At 37.5% G+C, this 18,409-nt stretch overlaps 2 protein-coding genes across 3 annotated transcripts in view; one reads left to right on the top strand and one right to left on the bottom strand.

The window, feature by feature from the left end:
* The window catches only part of DIAPH3 (diaphanous related formin 3), a 571,929-nt gene that overhangs the window by 495,694 nt on the left and 57,826 nt on the right, over positions 1-18,409 (bottom strand). The gene's annotated exons all lie outside the window — the stretch shown is intronic.
* On the top strand, positions 1,660-3,918 carry LOC133076304 (sentrin-specific protease 2-like). Its single transcript, XM_061170863.1, has 2 exons — positions 1,660-2,374; positions 2,421-3,918. The coding sequence occupies exons 1-2, from the start codon at positions 1,759-1,761 to the stop codon at positions 3,572-3,574; spliced, it is 1,770 nt and encodes a 589-aa protein (XP_061026846.1). The 5' UTR covers positions 1,660-1,758; the 3' UTR covers positions 3,575-3,918.

Raw genomic sequence — 18,409 nt, 5'->3', positions numbered from 1 at the left:
TTTACAAGACAGCATGTTCATTAAATTTACATACATCAAGTTGAGTGGGATAGTTAACGCCATGGAGAGTTAGACTAAATTTAAAATGATTGACTTATTTGGAGAATTAAGTGAATATACAAGCAGCAAATTGAAGATGGTCAGGTGTGAGGAAATTTACCCAGAGAGGAAAAACACTACAGACAGGCAGAAGCATGACTAGAGTTATGAAATCAATCCTGGAAAAACAGTACAATAACGGATCAAAACATTCATAAGGATCAATAAGCATAATATTAAAAGGTAAAAATTGGAAGCACAGCAATATCAAAACCAAACATTCTCATTAAGTCAACAGCTATCATCTCATTTCAGTAGTGTTCAATGCTTTGTTTCATGGGTTAAAGTCAAAATAATTGTTCTTGGTAGCAGTTTTGCTAATGTTTTTTTTCACTACAGCCACAAATTGGTTCTACGTTTTAAGAGGTCCACAGTGATCCCCTAATTACTTCTCCTGAGACCTCAGAGCTCAACATCCTACAAGAGCAATTTTACCCATACTTGTTCTAAAAGTATAATTCTGTTCTTCACCACATTGGAATTCATCTTCCATATCACACAATGTCAAAAGGTCTTGCTGATGTTTATCCCTACTGAGGAATGTTCTTACTACCATGAGTGGTTTAGTGCCAAATGAAAAACATCAAAGATTTCATGATCTCATTCCAGGTAATTATATACTCCCAAATAGTGCACATTAACTGAATCTCATGTAGTTCTGCAATTTAATATATTATATTCTTAGATTAGGCTTAAGTAAAATTAGAAAACCTGTAAAAGATAAATACAACCAAAACCCTGAAACTTGGAATTAACTTTATTACTACTTTATATTGAAGAGGCCCATAAATATGCTAAAGCTATAAAACAGCTTATCTTTCTTTGTCCATCATTTTTACTACGTTCTTATATAAACCTTTATATAAGGTTTTATAACCTTTATATAATCCTTTCATTTTTTTACATAACTGTGATTATAAAGAGGTCAGATTTTTTGGTTTCACCAATAGTGGAGTTGGATTCACTCTTCTATCCACAATGTCCTTACTTAATCCCAATTAAAATTAAAAGGAAATCAGACAGCTAGCTCATTAACAGGACAGCAGCCAGAAAATAGCATTTACCCAGAGATTGACAACAAACTCATAAACGTTGTTATTCAACCAAATATTCTAACTGGAGTTTACAGAAAGAGTGCAAACTATTTCAATTTGAAACCAAATTACAATTTAACCTAATGCCAGTATCAGGGAATAAACAAACACAGAAGAAACTTAAATATCACTTTTTTTCTCACATGCTATAAATTTTAGCAGAATAGACAAGAAATGAGATGAATATACAGCATGCTGCACAACTCTACTTTGGAATATAATCTGGCTGAAACTGTTCAAGCTTATGCATAAGCACCTACAATCACAGGCAACTGTTATGTAATCCAGCAGAAAAGAACACTGCTACTTATAAAAAGGGTTTCATTCACTTATTTGCTTTTCAACTTTTCTAAACAAATGGCCATTTCTTCGTAAATTACATAAAGGATAAAATGGTTATTTCACAAAGCACAAAGGCTGGCTTTTCTAGAGAAGAAAATAAGACTAAAAAAAAGCCTTGGAGCTTTGGCGTTGGTGGCCGAGGCAGCGAAGGCGGCAGCGGCGGCGACAGCTCTGGGGTTTGCGTCTCGGGGTGTGTCGGCCGCCGCTGCTGCTTGGGCCTGGTATGTACAAATGGCTGGTTAGGATTCTCGGCACCATTTTCCGTTTCTGTGATCGGCCGGTGCCCCCTGCCCGGGCCCTCCTGAAGAGGCGGCGCTCGAACAGCACTCTGCTTTCTACAGTGGACACTGATGAAATACCAGCCAAAAGACCGAGATTAGGTTGCTTTATTCACCAAGTGAAAAACAGTCTCTACAATGCTGCCAGCTTATTTGGATTCCCATTCCAGCTGACCACAAAGCCCATAGTGACTTCTGCTTGTAATGGAACACGGAATGTGGTCCCTTCAGGAGAGGTATTTTCGAACTCTTCATCTTCTGAACTGACAGATTCCGGATCCTGGAACAACATGCTGAAACTGGGTAATAAATCTCCTAATGGAATAAGTGACTATCCAAAGATCAGAGTGACAGTAACTCGAGATCAGCCACGCAGAGTCCTGCCTTCCTTTGGTTTTACTTTGAGCTCAGAAGCCTATAATAGAAGACCAGGTGGCCGTCGCCATAGCAAAGGCAATCTGGAGAGTTCCTTAATGTGGAAGCCTCAGGAACAGGTTGTAACAGAGATGATTTCTGAAGAGGGTGGCAAGGGTCTGAGGCGTCCCCACTGTACTGTGGAGGAGTCAATTTTCAGGTAAAAGAAAGAAAAAGGAATCATATTAGGAAAAGGGTGTTCAAAAAGAGGAAAGAGAGAAATACAGAAGGTTATTGGAGCGACTTAAAGAAGGTGGTCATGGAAACTCTGTTCCTCCTGTAACTTCAACTCATCATAGTTCTCAAAGAAGTCAGATGGACACATTAAAGACCAAAGGCTGGGGGCAAGAGCAAAGTCATGGAGTCAAAACAACTCAGTTTGTTCCAAAACAATATAGAATTGTTGAAACAAGGGGACCTCTATGTTCAGTGAGAAGTGAAAAGAGGTGTTCAAAGGGGAAACTTTCTGATACAGAGAAGACAGTTGGAATCAGACTAGAAAATGAAGGTAGGAGGGGACTCCAGCTGGAACCTGACTTATCTGAAGAAGTGTCAGCCCGACTCCACCTGGGCAGTGGAAGCAACGGCTTACTCAGCAGGAAGATGTCAATACTTGAGACAAAAGAAAAAAATTGCTCAAGCAAAGAGAGGGATAAAAGGACAGATGATCTTCTTGAACTTACAGAGGACATGGAAAAGGAAATCAGTAATGCTCTAGGCCATGGCCCACAGGATGAGATCCTAAGTAGTGCTTTCAAATTACGAATCACTCGAGGAGATATCCAGACCTTGAAGAACTATCACTGGCTCAATGATGAAGTCATTAATTTTTACATGAATCTCCTGGTGGAAAGAAATAAAAAACAAGGGTATCCAGCACTTTATGCATTCAGTACTTTCTTCTATCCGAAATTAAAGTCTGGGGGTTACCAAGCAGTGAAAAGATGGACCAAAGGGGTCAATCTCTTTGAACAGGAACTTATTCTGGTGCCTATTCATCGTAAGGTACATTGGAGCCTGGTGGTGATAGACCTAAGAAAAAAGTGTCTTAAATATCTGGATTCTATGGGACAAAAGGGCCACAGGATCTGTGAGATTCTCCTTCAGTATTTACAGGATGAAAGTAAGACCAAAAGAAATATTGACCTGAATGTTTTAGAGTGGACCCACTACAGCATGAAGCCACATGAGATTCCTCAACAGTTGAATGGGAGTGATTGTGGAATGTTTACTTGTAAATATGCAGATTATATCTCTAGGGACAAACCTATCACATTTACTCAGCACCAGATGCCTCTGTTCCGGAAGAAGATGGTGTGGGAAATCCTTCATCAGCAGTTGCTGTGAGAACGCCCTGCCACAGTCCCTCCCGCTGCTGGTGGTTCTTTCACGGATGGACGTTTCCATATACCTCATGCATTGTGGGTTAAAAAGTCCCTGCATCACCTCTGTTCTCTCACAGGTACTGAGCTGTTAGAAGTGCATGAAGGCCCCTCTCTGCACCCTAGTCCTGACTTGGTGTGTGGAGGGCTGCTTGCAACCCTGTTTATAAGGCCGTGCCTGCTCAGAGCCCTGGACTGTCAACCCACACAAGAACAAACGCTAATTAATACTTTTTTTAAGATTTTTTTTTTTCCCTATGAATGTGGGAAATGCAGGATTTATTCTATGATTTGTTTTTTCTGTGTGTTCACATGTATTCATTCACTCACTCATTTGCAAACATAATGGGCAGTGGCTGTTTTCTGCTGCTCTTTTAAAGTTAACTCTAAATTTCTCATTTGAACTATTTATTTCTGAAAGGAATGTTAAGCTGCCACTCCCTGCTGAAGATCAGGAGGGAAAGCAGTGGGGGGAGGAAGGGTTAATTAACTTCTCTAGCTGGAGCAGTAACTGCCGACTTGAAGCAGGAGGTCTTCTTTCTTTTGAGGCTTGAAAATGCCAGGAGAAGCGCTGTGGTGTAGGGCTTTGGTTGCCTTTCAGAGGAAGTTCCACACTACAGCATTGGCACGGTGTCGTGGAAAAGTGGAACTGTGGCCAAGGAACTCTGGCTATCCAACTGTCTTCAGAAGACTGTCGTGGTCATCCTAAAGAGACTTCCCTTTCTGGAAATGAGGTGACTTGGCTACTCTTGAAACTGGATTTGAAGTCACTGTAAACCCTAAATCTTCATTTTCATCCCAGATCTGGCTGAGTATAAGCCTCAGATATGTAAGGGCTGGCCTGAGATGTGTATTTCAAAAGATACTATTCAGTTTAAAGCTATTTTCCTCAAAGTTTCTTTTTCTATATATAAAGCCAAAATTAAGTTTTGTACTCATTAGTATTTACATTTCCCCATTCCACCGCCACTGAAATCTGTGCAAGAAAATTTAGTACTTGGCTCTGAGGTTGCCAGTTATACAGTAGTCTATTTTGCCTATGAAATTTGTATTTAACTGTTTTGTTCATTAAAAACCTTACAGTGGTTACGCATATTTAATTTCAGAAAGTTTAGAGTTGGTCAGAACATTTTGCAAGATCTAGTGCCTAGTGTTGCTTTTCTGATGTAATAAAAGGTTGTCGGGCAGAAAAAAAAAAAAAAAGCCTTCATCGTTCGGAAAGGCTGCACCTGCACACTTCCTAATTAGTGAAAGAGCAAGCTTAAACATTAACATAACCTTTATCCTTTTAAAACTCTCCTTTCTAACCATTTGACTGGTTCCACGAACTCCCACCAGGCAAAATCTAAGGCTCCTAAATCATTTATTTTCTCATTTATCTGGATCTAGAAGAAACAACGAGGCACTGACATTATCCCCCTGACAAACACAACCCATGAATCAAGTTGACAATAGCCTTACACTTCTACCCTCTCTTCCTCCTCCTCCCATTTGGATTATTATTTGGATTGCTTTTAAACAACCTCTCCCTGAATTTTTCAATTTCTACCTGAAGGAGAGGAAGATGGGTGACAACTAATAGATCAGAACAAAGCATTACCATAGAACCTCTCTCGTTTTATCTGGTCAACCCAAAATATACTTTTATAGCTTATAAGAAATAAAAAACACCCATGAAACAGAAAATTAGATTTGTAAAAAATGCTAATACTTGAAATAAGCGAACTGCTAGTAGGAATCTATAGCAGTCAATTAGCACTTAAAGAACTAACACAAATGAGTTTTCCTTGGTGTTTCATTCAGACTCCTGGTGACCCTTAAGACATCACTTACACATCCAACCCAATAGGTGTTCATTTGTCTGACTGAAGAAATAGCTATGCATAAATCTTTAACACCAACAATGAAAGCGGAAAAAAAGATTAAAAATGAAAAAAGAAAAATTATCTTTAGCGTGTACCCAGAGAGTGGCAATGTGGAATAAAGATAGCAATAAGAACCCTCCTCCCACCAACTGTACCAAAAAATATCAAATTCAATTTTATCTGTTCACTTGAGCTCTTCTTTCTTCCTCTGGACCTTAGTTTCAAAGATATCTGAGTTGACTACAAAGCTAAGAACACAAAGACATCTCAGTATTTAACTCTATGTGTACTAATTTATATATTTTCTTGCTTAGACATGGTATTCACCAAAGCGGAAGAAACAGACTAACTCATTCAACAATACATGAAGTATGCACTGTGAAGACACGAAGGGAACAAAGATGAATAAAGTTAAATGTTCATAGTTCAATAAAATAGAGTTCTTATGAAAAGATTAGAAAACTGATCTAATGACATAATAAATAAAAGAAAACAGAAATGTATCATACATAGTCACTCATTTAATCAGTAATGGAGGATATACTCAGTTTAAAGGATAAAAATTAGCAGAACTACATGTCTACCTCATTGGAAGGCGAATGTAGTGAAGGGCTAGCCAACTTAATTCAAATAACTGAAATGTAAAATGAAAAAAAGGCCTTTACCAAATACTTTAGGAACAGGAAAGAAAAAAAAAAATTAACTCTTTTCTGGGGCTTTCTACTCCGTGCAATGAAAGGAAAAAGAAAGGAATAAGAATAGGAAAAGATACAAAAGTTAGTCACAGATATTCTGATTACATACATAGAAAAATATGAGGAACTCTACAAATAATAAAAACTGAGAATTCAATAAGATTACTGAATACCAAAAGCAACACACAAATTAATAATCTTAGTAAAAATGTTAATTTTTTAAAAATACTAGTTACATTTTAGAAATAAACCAAGGAATAAAGCTCATAAAAGATGTACACGACCTCTAGGGAGAAAATTATAAACTTATACAGTTCAGGAACAGAGAAAATCGAAATAAATAAACAGATAGATATAAGATATCCAATGTTCACAGAAAAATTTAATATTACAAAGGCATTTATCCTGTCTAAATCAATAAATTTATTGCAATTCCAATCAAGATCCCAACAGGGTTTATAATAAAACTTAACTAATTGATTGTAAAATTAATATAAAATCACAAAGGGGCCAAGAAGAGCCAGGACAATTTTGAAGAAGGGAAGGGGGTCCTAGATATGAAGGCTTATTATACAGTTATATTAATTAAGACAATGGATATAAATGCAGAGCTAGACAAACAGACCAATGGACAAAATCAAACCTCAGAAACAAACCCACATATGAGCAATACCCTGATGTATAACAGTGGAGATATTACAAATGATGGACAAGAATGGCTATTCAATAAATGCTGCTAGAAAAACTAGTTATCCATGTAGGAAAAGTACTGGATCCAATCTCTCACGTCAGACATAAAGATATCATAATTCTAACAATTTTAGGAATATAGAAGAACAGATCTATGATGTCAGGATAGAGAAGGATTTCTTAAATAATATACTTATGACATATTTAAGACTGTTTAAAAATCAAAATGGAGCAACTATGGCTCAGGCATCCAAAATGGAGCCAGACCATTGTTGATGTGGTTTCAGATACATTCCTGCATCTGTAAGAACTTGAATTTTCTCTGAACTGTATCAAACTCAAGAACAGGACCAGTCATTTCAAAACAATATCTCCTAGTATCTGCTAGCTGCACCCTTGTAGTTTTCTAACAGAGAAGAACAAACCTGACTCCATATTGTATCTATTCCTTTAGCTCTAACCTTTGTGCTCTGTTGCCTTGCTTAGTCATGTTGACTTTGCACCTTTGTAAAAGAAGTTGTCTATAGCCTGAAATATACATGATAGCCCATTCTTGAGGGTCTGCCTCCCAGGCTTGACCTTTAAGGTATAAAACTTTCATTCCTATAGAGATAAAAAGTTCCGGAACAGAAATAACATTTGTGTTGTTGAGGATTTACAGGAACATTGTGATCAGACCTAAGTGGACAGCTGCAAGAACAAGGGATTCCTGCACCAAGAAGTCTGCAACAGCCAGCCACACCTCCACCTCTTTTAGTATAAAAGCCTGAATTCTAACTCGGGTAAGATTGTTCTTTGGGACCCTAGTCCACCATCTTCTAGGTCTGCTGGCTTTCTGAATAAAGTCACTATTCTTTGCCCCAACGTCTCAGTCTCTCCATTTACTGGCCTGTCATGCAAGGAGCAAGTTAGCACCTTGGACTCCGTAGCAGTTTCAAAGTCCGTCCCCCTTCACTGCTATGTAATCAGTTCAGACCCCAGCCAATCCCTGATTAACAAGCACCCTTACTTCTTTCCAACTCCAGTCCTAATTCTTGACAAACAACTTATGTAAATAACCTTGCAGTTTTTTTGCCTTTATAACCCTCCCCCATTTTGTAGTCCAAAGGAACACAATTCAAATGGTCCTTGAATCTTTATCTCCTGGGCTGCAATCCTAACAAACCCTAAATAAACACCTATTTATTCAATCAGGTCTCTGTTTCTGAAATTTTGGTTAACAATACAAAAAGCAGAAACCATAAAAAGATTTATAAATCTGGCCACATTGATTTTTACATTTCTGTACTTTCATCCATCCTACCACCCCCAAAAGGAAGTAAAAAGACAAGACTCAGACTGGGACAAGATACTTACAACTCACATAAACTGACACGACCATTAAGGATATGCGATGAATTCTACAAATCAATAGGAAAAAGAAAAAAACCTCAATGGAAAAAACTGGCAAAAGATATGAACAAGAAATTCACAGAAGAGTAAACCAAAGGGCCAATAACTGTGTGAAGAAATGTTCAACCTCACTTATGATCAAAGAAAAAAAAAATTGTTTAAAGTATTAGGTAACCTGTTTATATCCAACAGACTTTCAAAACTTAAAAAGCCTTATTATACCAATGCAAACTCAGTGACATTCTACAAATTAATCAGGTGGAATCTTCAAGTGTCAAATTCATAAGATACAAGATTAAGGACCTCTTCTAGACTGAGGAGATTTTAAAACATGACAACTGAATACAACACACAGTTCTGAACAGGATTCTTTTGCTATAAAGAGCACTGCTGGTACTACTGGTAAAACTTAAGAGTGTGAGGATTAGTTGACAGAAATTGATCAGTGTTAGCCTCCTGATGGTGGTGGTTCTATTGTGGTTGAGTAGGAGGATGTCCTTTTTTGTAGACTAATACTAAAATATTAAGGTATTATGAGGCATTGAGTCAGCAACTTACCAGCAAGTAGTTCAGAAAAAAAGTTTTTTTCCTGTACATTTATCATTAAAGACACAGAAAACTTTTTTTTTAACATATAGGAATAAAACCAACAGATTCAGGGTATTGTTCACCTTTGGGAATTAAAGAAGAATGTGACTGAAAGGAGTACACGAAGTATTTCAATTAATTATCTATGTTCTATCCTTTTTTGTATACCTCACATATCCTATTTAAAAACACCACTGAACAAAAATAGATTCAACTTGACAGTACATCCTGAAAATTGCTTCAAAATTAACTTTTGAATGCCTTTAGTATTATCTATACTATGTTTCCCCACACTAAAAGCTAAAATATGTATTAAATAGAAGGTCATCTAAGTTCTTAACGCCAATAAACACTTCAAACACATGCTTAAGAGATAATGCTGATGGCATTTTATAAATGTGCTCCCTCCTACATTACAATACAGCCTAGTAAACATCTTCCCAAGAAAAGATTAGAGCATTACTATTCATACTTAAGTACTTTGTGCAACTTTATTAGACCATTTCTTCCATGCTTACAAATGATGACAGGAAGTCCAGAAATTAAATAATTTTTGTCAGAGTAATTCTGTCATCATTGGCATTTATTTAATGCCTGTTGACGATCACATCTTGATAGATGACCTTTCTTGCAGCTTTCGTTCTCTCAACAGATAGTGAAAGTGAGAAAACAAAAAAAAAGATATGAATGCGTGAAATCTATCTTCCTATTCATTATTTTAACATTTTTGTATTATTTAGCAAACTGGCAATTAAAGCTAATTTCCACCTAAACACAGTACTGAAGGTGAAAAGAAATGTAAAGTCTTAGAAAACTTAAAAGTTAGAAAGATGCACCTAATTCAACAGGCAGTTATTTGGGATGATAAACCAGTTGGATGATGCTGCATGGATTTAATCTAGCAGAGAGACATATCAAAATAATAAATAAAGGCACCAATCAAGCCTCTTAGATAGCCTCAAGCACCAGAGGGCAGACAGCAGAAGCAAGAAAAACTACAATCCTGCAGCCTGTGGAACAAAAACCACATTCACAGAAAGATAGACAAGATGAAAAGGCAGAGGGCTATAAACCAGATGAAGGAACAAGATAAAACCCCAGAAAAACAATTAAATGAAGTGGAGATAAGCAACCTTCCAGAAAAAGAATTCAGAATAATGATAGTGAAGATGATCCAGGACCTCGGAATAAGAATGGAGGCAAAGATCGAGAAAATGCAAGAAATGTTTAACAAAGACCTAGAATAATTAAAGAGCAAACAAACACAGATGAACAATACAATAACTGAAATGAAAACTACACTAGAAGGAATCAATAGCAGAATAACTGAGGCAGAAGACTGGATAAGTAACCTGGAAGACAGAATGGTGGAGTTCAATGCTGCGGAACAGACTAAAGAAAAAAGAATGAAAGGAAATGAAGACAGCCTAAGAGACCTCTGGGACAACATTAAACGCAACAACATTCGCATTATAGGGGTCCCAGAAGGAGAAGAGAGAGAGAAAGGACCAGAGAAAATATTTGAAGAGATTATAGTCGAAAACTTCCCTAACATCAGAAAGGAAATAGCCACCCAAGTACAGGAAGCACAGCGAGTCCCATACAGGATAAACCCAAGGAGAAACACGCCGAGACACATAGTAATCAAATTGGCAAACATTAAAGACAAAGAAAAATTATTGAAAGCAGCAAGGGAAAAACGACAAATAACATACAAGGGAACTCCCATAAGGTTAACAGCTGATTTCTCAGCAGAAACTCTACAAGCCAGAAGGGAGCGGCAGGATATACTTAAAGTGATGAAAGGGAAGAACCTACAACCAAGATTACTCTACCCAGCAAGGATCTCATTCAGGTTTAATGGAGAAATCAAAAGCTTTACAGACAAGCAAAAGCTAAGAGAATTCAGCACCACCAAACCAGCTCTACAACAAATGCTAAAGGAACTTCTCTAAGTGGGAAACACAAGAGAAGAAAAGGACCTACAAAAACAAACCCAAAACAATTAAGAAAATGGTCATAGGAACATACATATCGATAATTACCTTAAACGTGAATGGATTAAATGCTCCAACCAAAAGACACAGGCTTGCTGAATGGATACAAAAACAAGACCCATATATATGCTGCCTACAAGAGACCCACTTCAGACCTAAGGACACATACAGACTGAAAGTGAGGGGATGGAAAAAGATATTCCATGCAAATGGAAATCAAAAGAAAGCTGGAGTAGCTGTACTCATATCAGATAAAATAGACTTTAAAATAAAGAATGTTGCAAGAGACAAGGAAGGACACTACATAATGATCAAGGGATCAATCCAAGAAGAAGATATAACAATTATAAATATATATGCACCCAACATAGGATCACCTCAATACATAAGGCAACTGCTAACAGCTATAAAAGAGGAAATTGACAGTAACACAATAATAGTGGGGGACTTTAACACCTCAGTTACACCAATGGACAGATCATCCAAAATGAAAATCACTAAGGAAAGAGAAGCTTTAAATGACACAATAGACCAGATAGATTTAATTGATATTTACAGGACATTCCATCCAAAAACAGCAGATTACACTTTCTTCTCAAGTGCGCACGGAACATTCTCCAGGATAGATCACATCTTGGGTCACAAATCAAGCCTCAGTAAATTTAAGAACATTGAAATCATATCAAGCATCTTTTCTGACCACAATGCTATGAGATTAGAAATGAATTACAGGGAAAAAAAAGTGAAAAGCACAAACACATGGAGGCTAAACAATACACTACTTAATAACCAAGAGATCACTGAAAAAATCAAAGAGGACATCAAAAAATACCTAGAGTCAAAGGACAATGAAAACACGACGATCCAAAACCTATGGGATGCAGCACAAGCAGTTCTAAGAGGGAAGTTTATAGTTACACAAGCCAACCTAAAGAAACAAGAAAAATCTCAAATAAACAATCTAACCTTACACCTAAAGGAACTAGAGAAAGAAGAACAAGCAAAACCCAAAGTTAGCAGAAGGAAAGAAATCATAAAGATCAGAGTGGAAATAAATGAAATAGAAACAAAGAAAACAATAGCAAAGATCAATAAAACTAAAAGCTGGTTCTTTGAGAAAAACAAAATTGATAAGCCATGAGCCAGACTCATCAAGAAAAAGAGGGAGAGGACTCAAATCAATAAAATTAGAAATGAAAAAGGAGAAGTTACAACAGACACCGCAGAAATACAAAGCATCCTAAGAGACTACTACAAGCAACTCTATGCCAATAAAATGGACAACCTGGAAGAAATGGACAAATTCTTAGAAAGGTATAACCTTCCAAGACTGAAGCAGGAAGAAACAGAAAATATGAACAGACCAATCACAAGTAATGAAATTGAAACTGTGATTAAAAATCTTCCAACAAACAAAAGTCCAGGACCAGATGGCTTCACAGGTGAATTCTATCAAACATTTAGAGAAGAGCTAACACCCATCCTTCCCAAACTCTTCCAAAAAACTGCGGAGGAAGGAACACTCCCAAACTCATTCTAAGAGTCCACCATCACCCTTATGCCAAAACCAGACAAAGATACTACAAAAAAAGAAAATTACAGACCAATATCACTGATGAATATAGATGCAAAAATTCTCAACAAAATACTAGCAAAAAGAATCCAACAATACATTAAAAGGATCATACACCACGATCAAGTGGGATTTATCCCAGGGATGCAAGGATTCTTCAATATATGCAAATCAATCAATGTGATACACCATATTAACAAATTGAAGAATAAAAACCATATGATCATCTCAATAGATGCAGAAAAAGCTTTTGACAAAATTCAATACTCATTTATGATAAAAACTCTCCAGAAAGTGGGCATAGAGGGAACATACCTCAACATAATAAAGGCCATATATGACAAACCCACAGCAAACATCATTCTCAACAGTGAAAAACTGAAAGCATTTCCTCTAAGATCAGGAACGAGACAAGGATGTCCACTCTCACCACTCTTATTCAACATAGTTTTGGAAGTCCTAGCCATGGCAATCAGAGAAGAAAAAGAAATAAAAGGAATACAAATTGGAAAAGAAGAAGTAAAACTGTCACTGTTTGCAGATGACATGATACTATACATAGAGAATCCTAAAAATGCTACCAGAAAACTACTAGAATTTATCAATGAATTTGGTAAAGTTGCAGGATACAAAATTAATGCACAGAAATCTCTTGCATTCCTATACACGAATGATGAAAAATCTGAAAGAGAAATTATGGAAACACTCCCATTTACCATTGCAACAAAAAGAATAAAATACCTAGGAATAAACCTACCTAACGAGACAAAAGACCTGTATGCAGAAAACTATAAGACACTGATGAAAGAAATTAAAGATGATACCAACAGATGGAGAGATATACCATGTTCTTGGATTGGAAGAATCAACATTGTGAAAATGACTATACTACCCAAAGCAATCTACAGATTCAATGCAATCCCTATCAAATTACTAATGGCATTTTTTACGGAGCTAGAACAAATCATCTTAAAATTTGTATGGAGACACAAAAGATCCCGAATAGCCAAAGCAGTCTTGAGGGAAAAAAACGGAGCTGGAGGAATCAGACTCCCTGACTTCAGACTATACTACAAAGCTACAGTAATCAAGACAATATGGTACTGGCACAAAAACAGAAACATAGATCAATGGAGCAAGATAGAAAGCCCAGAGATAAACCCACGCACCTATGGTCAACTAATATATGACAAAGGAGGCAGAGATATACAATGGAGAAAAGACAGTCTCTTCAATAAGTGGTGCTGGGAAAACTGGACAGCTACATGTAAAAGAATGAAATTAGAATACTCCCTAACACCACACACAAAAATAAACTCAAAATGGATTCGAGACTTAAATGTAAGACGGGACACTATAAAACTCTTAGAGGAAAACATAGGAAGAACACTCTTTGACATAAATCACAGCAAGATCTTTTTCGATCCACCTCCTAGAGTAATGGAAATAAAAACAAAAATAAACAAATGGGACGTAATGAAACTTCAAAGCTTTTGCACAGCAGACGAAACCATAAACAAGACGAAAAGACGACCCTCAGAATGGGAGAGAATATTTGCAAACAAATCAACGGACAAAGGATTAATCTCCAAAATATATAAACAGCTCATGCAGCTCAATATTAAAGAAACAAACACCCCAATCCAAAAATGGGCAGAAGACCTAAACAGACATTTCTCCAAAGAAGACATACAGATGGCCAAGAAGCACATGAAAAGATGCTCAACATCACTAATTATTAGAGAAATGCAAATCAAAACTACAATGAGGTATCACCTCACACCAGTTAGAATGGGCATCATCAGAAAATCTACAAACAACAAATGCTGGAGAGGGTGTGGAGAAAAGGGAACCCTCTTGCACTGTTGGTGGGAATGTAAATTGATACAGCCACTATGGAGAATATGGAGGTTCCTTAAAAAACTAAAAATAGAATTACCATATGATCCAGCAATCCCACTACTGGGCATATACCCAGAGAAAACCGTAATTCAAAAAGGCACATGCACCCCAATGTTCATTGCAGCACTATTTACAATAGCCAGGTCATGGAAGCAACCTAAATGCCCGTCGACAGACAAATGGATAAAGAAGATGTGGTACATATATACAATGGAATATTACTCAGCCATAAAAAGGAACGAAATTGAGTCATTTGTTGAGATGTGGATGGATCTAGAGACTGTCATACAGAGTGAAGTAAGTCAGAAGGAGAAAAACAAATATCGTATATTAACGCATGTATGTGGAACTTAGAAAAATGGTACAGATGAACCAGTTTGCAGGGCAGAAGTTGAGACACAGATGTAGAGAACAAACGTATGGACACCAAGGGGGGAAAACCGCGGTGGGGTGGGTATGGTGGTGTGCTGAATTGGGCGATTGGGATTGACATGTATACACTGATGTGTATAAAATTGATGACTGATTAAAATAATAATAATAATAATAATAAATAAAGGATAAATTACACAAGGGACTTATACACAAGCAGCTCTGAGGGGTGAAATGTCTGTACACTGAACACTGTAAGTCACTGATGAAAAAAGCTGCAAAAGACACAAATAAATGGAAAAATGTTCTGTGTTCTTGGGTTGGAAGAATTAGTATTGTTATAATGTTCATCCTACTCAAAGCCATCTATATATTCAATGCAATCTCTATCAAGATTCCAATGGCATTTTTATAGAAACAGTCCTACAATTTGTATGGAACCACCAAAAACCATGAATAACCAAAGCAATCTTGAAAAAGAACAAAGTTGGAGACATCACACTTCTCAATTTCAAACTATATTACAAAGCTATAGTAATCAAAACATTATGGTACTGGTGTGAAAACAAACATAAAGAACAACAGAACAGAATCAAGAGTCCAGAAATAAACCCATGCATATATGGTCAACCAATATTTGAAATGGGAGCCAACAATACTCAATGGGGAGAGATAGTCTCCTCAGTAAAGGAGGAAAAACTGGATAATCACATGCAAAAAAAAAAAAGAAAGAAAGAAAAGAAAGAAACTGGACTCCACCTTATACCACTCACAAAAATTAACTCAAAATGGATTAAAGACTTAAATTTAAGACCTGAAACTCTAAAACTCCTAGAAGAAAACATAGAGGAAAAGCTCCTTCATGTTGGTTTTGGCAATGAGTTTTCTGAACATGACACCAAAAGCACAAGCAACAAAAACAAAAATAAACGTGAAGGATTTCATCAAATTAAACAGCTTCTGCACAGCAAAAAAAAAACCATCAACAAAATTAAAAGGCAACTTATGAAATGGGAGAAAATATTTGCAAACCACATATCTGGTAAGAAGTTAATATCCAAAATACATAAGGAACACATATAACTCAAAAGCAAAGAAACAAAATCTGATTAAAAATGGGAAGAACTAAATAAACATTTTTCCAAAAAGGTTAAACACATGGCCAACAAGTACATGAAAAGGGACTCAACATCATTAATCATTCAGGGAAATGCAAATCAGAACCACAATGATTATATCACCTCACACAGTCAGAATGGCTGTTTTCAAAAAAAAAAATATCAAGTGCTGGGGAGGATGTGAAAGAAAAGAACACTTATGCATTGCTGGTGGAGTGTAAATTGTTATAACCACTATGGAAAACAGTATGGAGGTTCCTCAAAAAATTAAAAATAGAACTATCATATGATTCAACAATTCCACTTCTGGGTATTTATTCGAAGAAAGCAAAAACACTTACTTGAAAAGATACCTTCATGCCTATGTTCACTGCAGTATTATTTACAATAGCCAAGATAGAGAAACAACCTAAGTGTCTGTTGAGAAATGAATGGATAAAGAAACTGTGGTGTGCGTGTGTGCATTCCTATATATACATATACATATGAATACTATCCAGCCGTAAAAAAGGAAGTCCTGTCATTTGTGACAACACGGATAGGCCCTGAGGGCACTATGCTAAGTGAAATAAATCAGGCAGAGAAAGAAAAATGCTGTGTGTTATCACTTGTATGTGGAATCTAAAAATACCAAACTAATAGAAACAGGGTTCATTGGTGGTTGCCAGGGACTGAGGGGTGGGGAAAGTGGGTGAAGGTAGTCAAAGGATACAAATTTACAGTTATAAAATGAATAAATTCTCAGGATGTATTGTACAGAATGGTGACTCTAGTCTAAAAAAATATTATATAGTTGAAAGTTGCTCAGAGTAAACCTTAAAGTTCTCACCACAGGGAAAAGAATGATAATTATGTGAGGTGATGGACGTGTTAACTGACCTTATTGTGGCAATCATTTTAAAAAATATACCTCTATCAAATCACCACATTGTATACTTTAAGTTTACACAATGTTAAATGTCAATTTTATCTCAATAAAACTGGAAAAAAATAAGAAAATAAATTCAGTTTCTGGCTTGTTGAGGTTTAACATCTCTTAGAGAGCTCGATTACAGCTGCTCTTTGTAGAAGACACAGCAAAGGGTCAGAATATAGGGAATATTCTACAGTATGAAAGGGCTCCAATCCCCTAGAAGGAGTGTGTAGGGAACAACTGATAAAGAAAGGACAAGAGGGACAGAGGCAACACTCAGAGGAAACAAAAAGAAGAGGAGGCATGGAAAGTAAACTGGTATGAATTGGCTAGAGAGGAGAAAAATCAGGAAAAGGAAAAAAGTGTCACGGTACCCAAAGGAAAAAGAGAAACACAAACAAGAGGACAGCCGTGCTGTGTTACATGTTGCAAACAGGATCTGATGATTGGAAAGCCATTTACAGTTAGAGGGGTAAACATCTACAGCAAAACAACAGCAAAAATGAAAAGCTACTGGTAGAAAGAGCCAGAGTAAACTATTCTTTGTGGAGGACAGGCTCTGAATGGAACAAGATAAAGGACAGGAGCTGTGGCAAAGGACACATGAGCTTCCCATGGACAGGATATGGATCCCAGAGAGAAGCAGGCCCGGGCCATCTAAGAGATACTGCATCCCAAAGGTGACCCCACCAGAGGAATGGTCTCATGGAAGCCTGGGGCAGAAGGCCAAAGGAGACGTCACCAGTGACAAGGGAATTATAGGTGAGACTGGGAGCAGGGGAGCCATGAAAATACCACAGGAGAAAGGAATCCACATTTGTAATCCCCAATACCTCTGACAGGCAAAATGGTCCCCCAAAGATATCCATGCCCTAATCCCTGGCTTCTGTAAATATGTCGAATGACATGGCAGAAGGGACTCTGCAGATGTAATTAAGGTTACAAACTTTAAAACAGAGAAATTATTTTGGATTTTCTGGGTGAGCCCAAGCTAATACATGAACCCTAAAAAGCAGAGGACTTCCTCCAGATGGAGGCAAGAGATGCCACAGAAGGGGAATTCAGAGAAATTCTAAGTGTGAGATGGATTTGATGTATCTGAGATGTAAGGGCCCATGTGAAGGATAGGAAAGAGGCCTCTCAAAGCTAAGGCAGCCCCCAGAGGACAATCAGGGAGAAAACTGGGACCTCAGTCCTACAACATCAGGGAACTCTGCCAACAAAATGAAATCAGAAGAGGATTCTCCCCAAAGCCTCTGAGAAGAGCCCAGCCATCTGACACCGATTTCAGCCTTGTCAGCCTACAGAAACCAGCTGAGTCGACCTGGACTTCAGCTTACAGAACTATGAGACAATACAGTGGTGTGGTTTTAAGCCACCAAATCTGTGGCAATTTGTCATGGCCAGCAATAAAACTAACACAACACCCCACGGCACCAGTGCCAGATTATAAATACCCTCGGCCAGCAAAGTATTTTTATTCCTCCTCCCCTCATCTCCAATGTCATCCTGGAGGAGATAGGTTCAGTCTGGAGAGCAGGAAAGAAGGGAAACGCAGTGTGGGGAAACAGAGCAGAGCCCACCAGAGCCCCAAGCACGGCCTCAAGCATGGCCACGACCACAGCCCCAAGCACAGCCCCAAGCACAGCCACGACCACGGCCCCAAGCACGGGCCTGACCACGGCCCCAGGCACA

Source organism: Eubalaena glacialis, chromosome 16 (assembly GCF_028564815.1).
Source record: "Eubalaena glacialis isolate mEubGla1 chromosome 16, mEubGla1.1.hap2.+ XY, whole genome shotgun sequence".
Taxonomy (NCBI): Eukaryota; Metazoa; Chordata; class Mammalia; order Artiodactyla; family Balaenidae; genus Eubalaena; species Eubalaena glacialis.
Note: the sequence above shows the minus strand (reverse complement) of the source record. Positions and strands in the feature narration are given on the sequence as shown.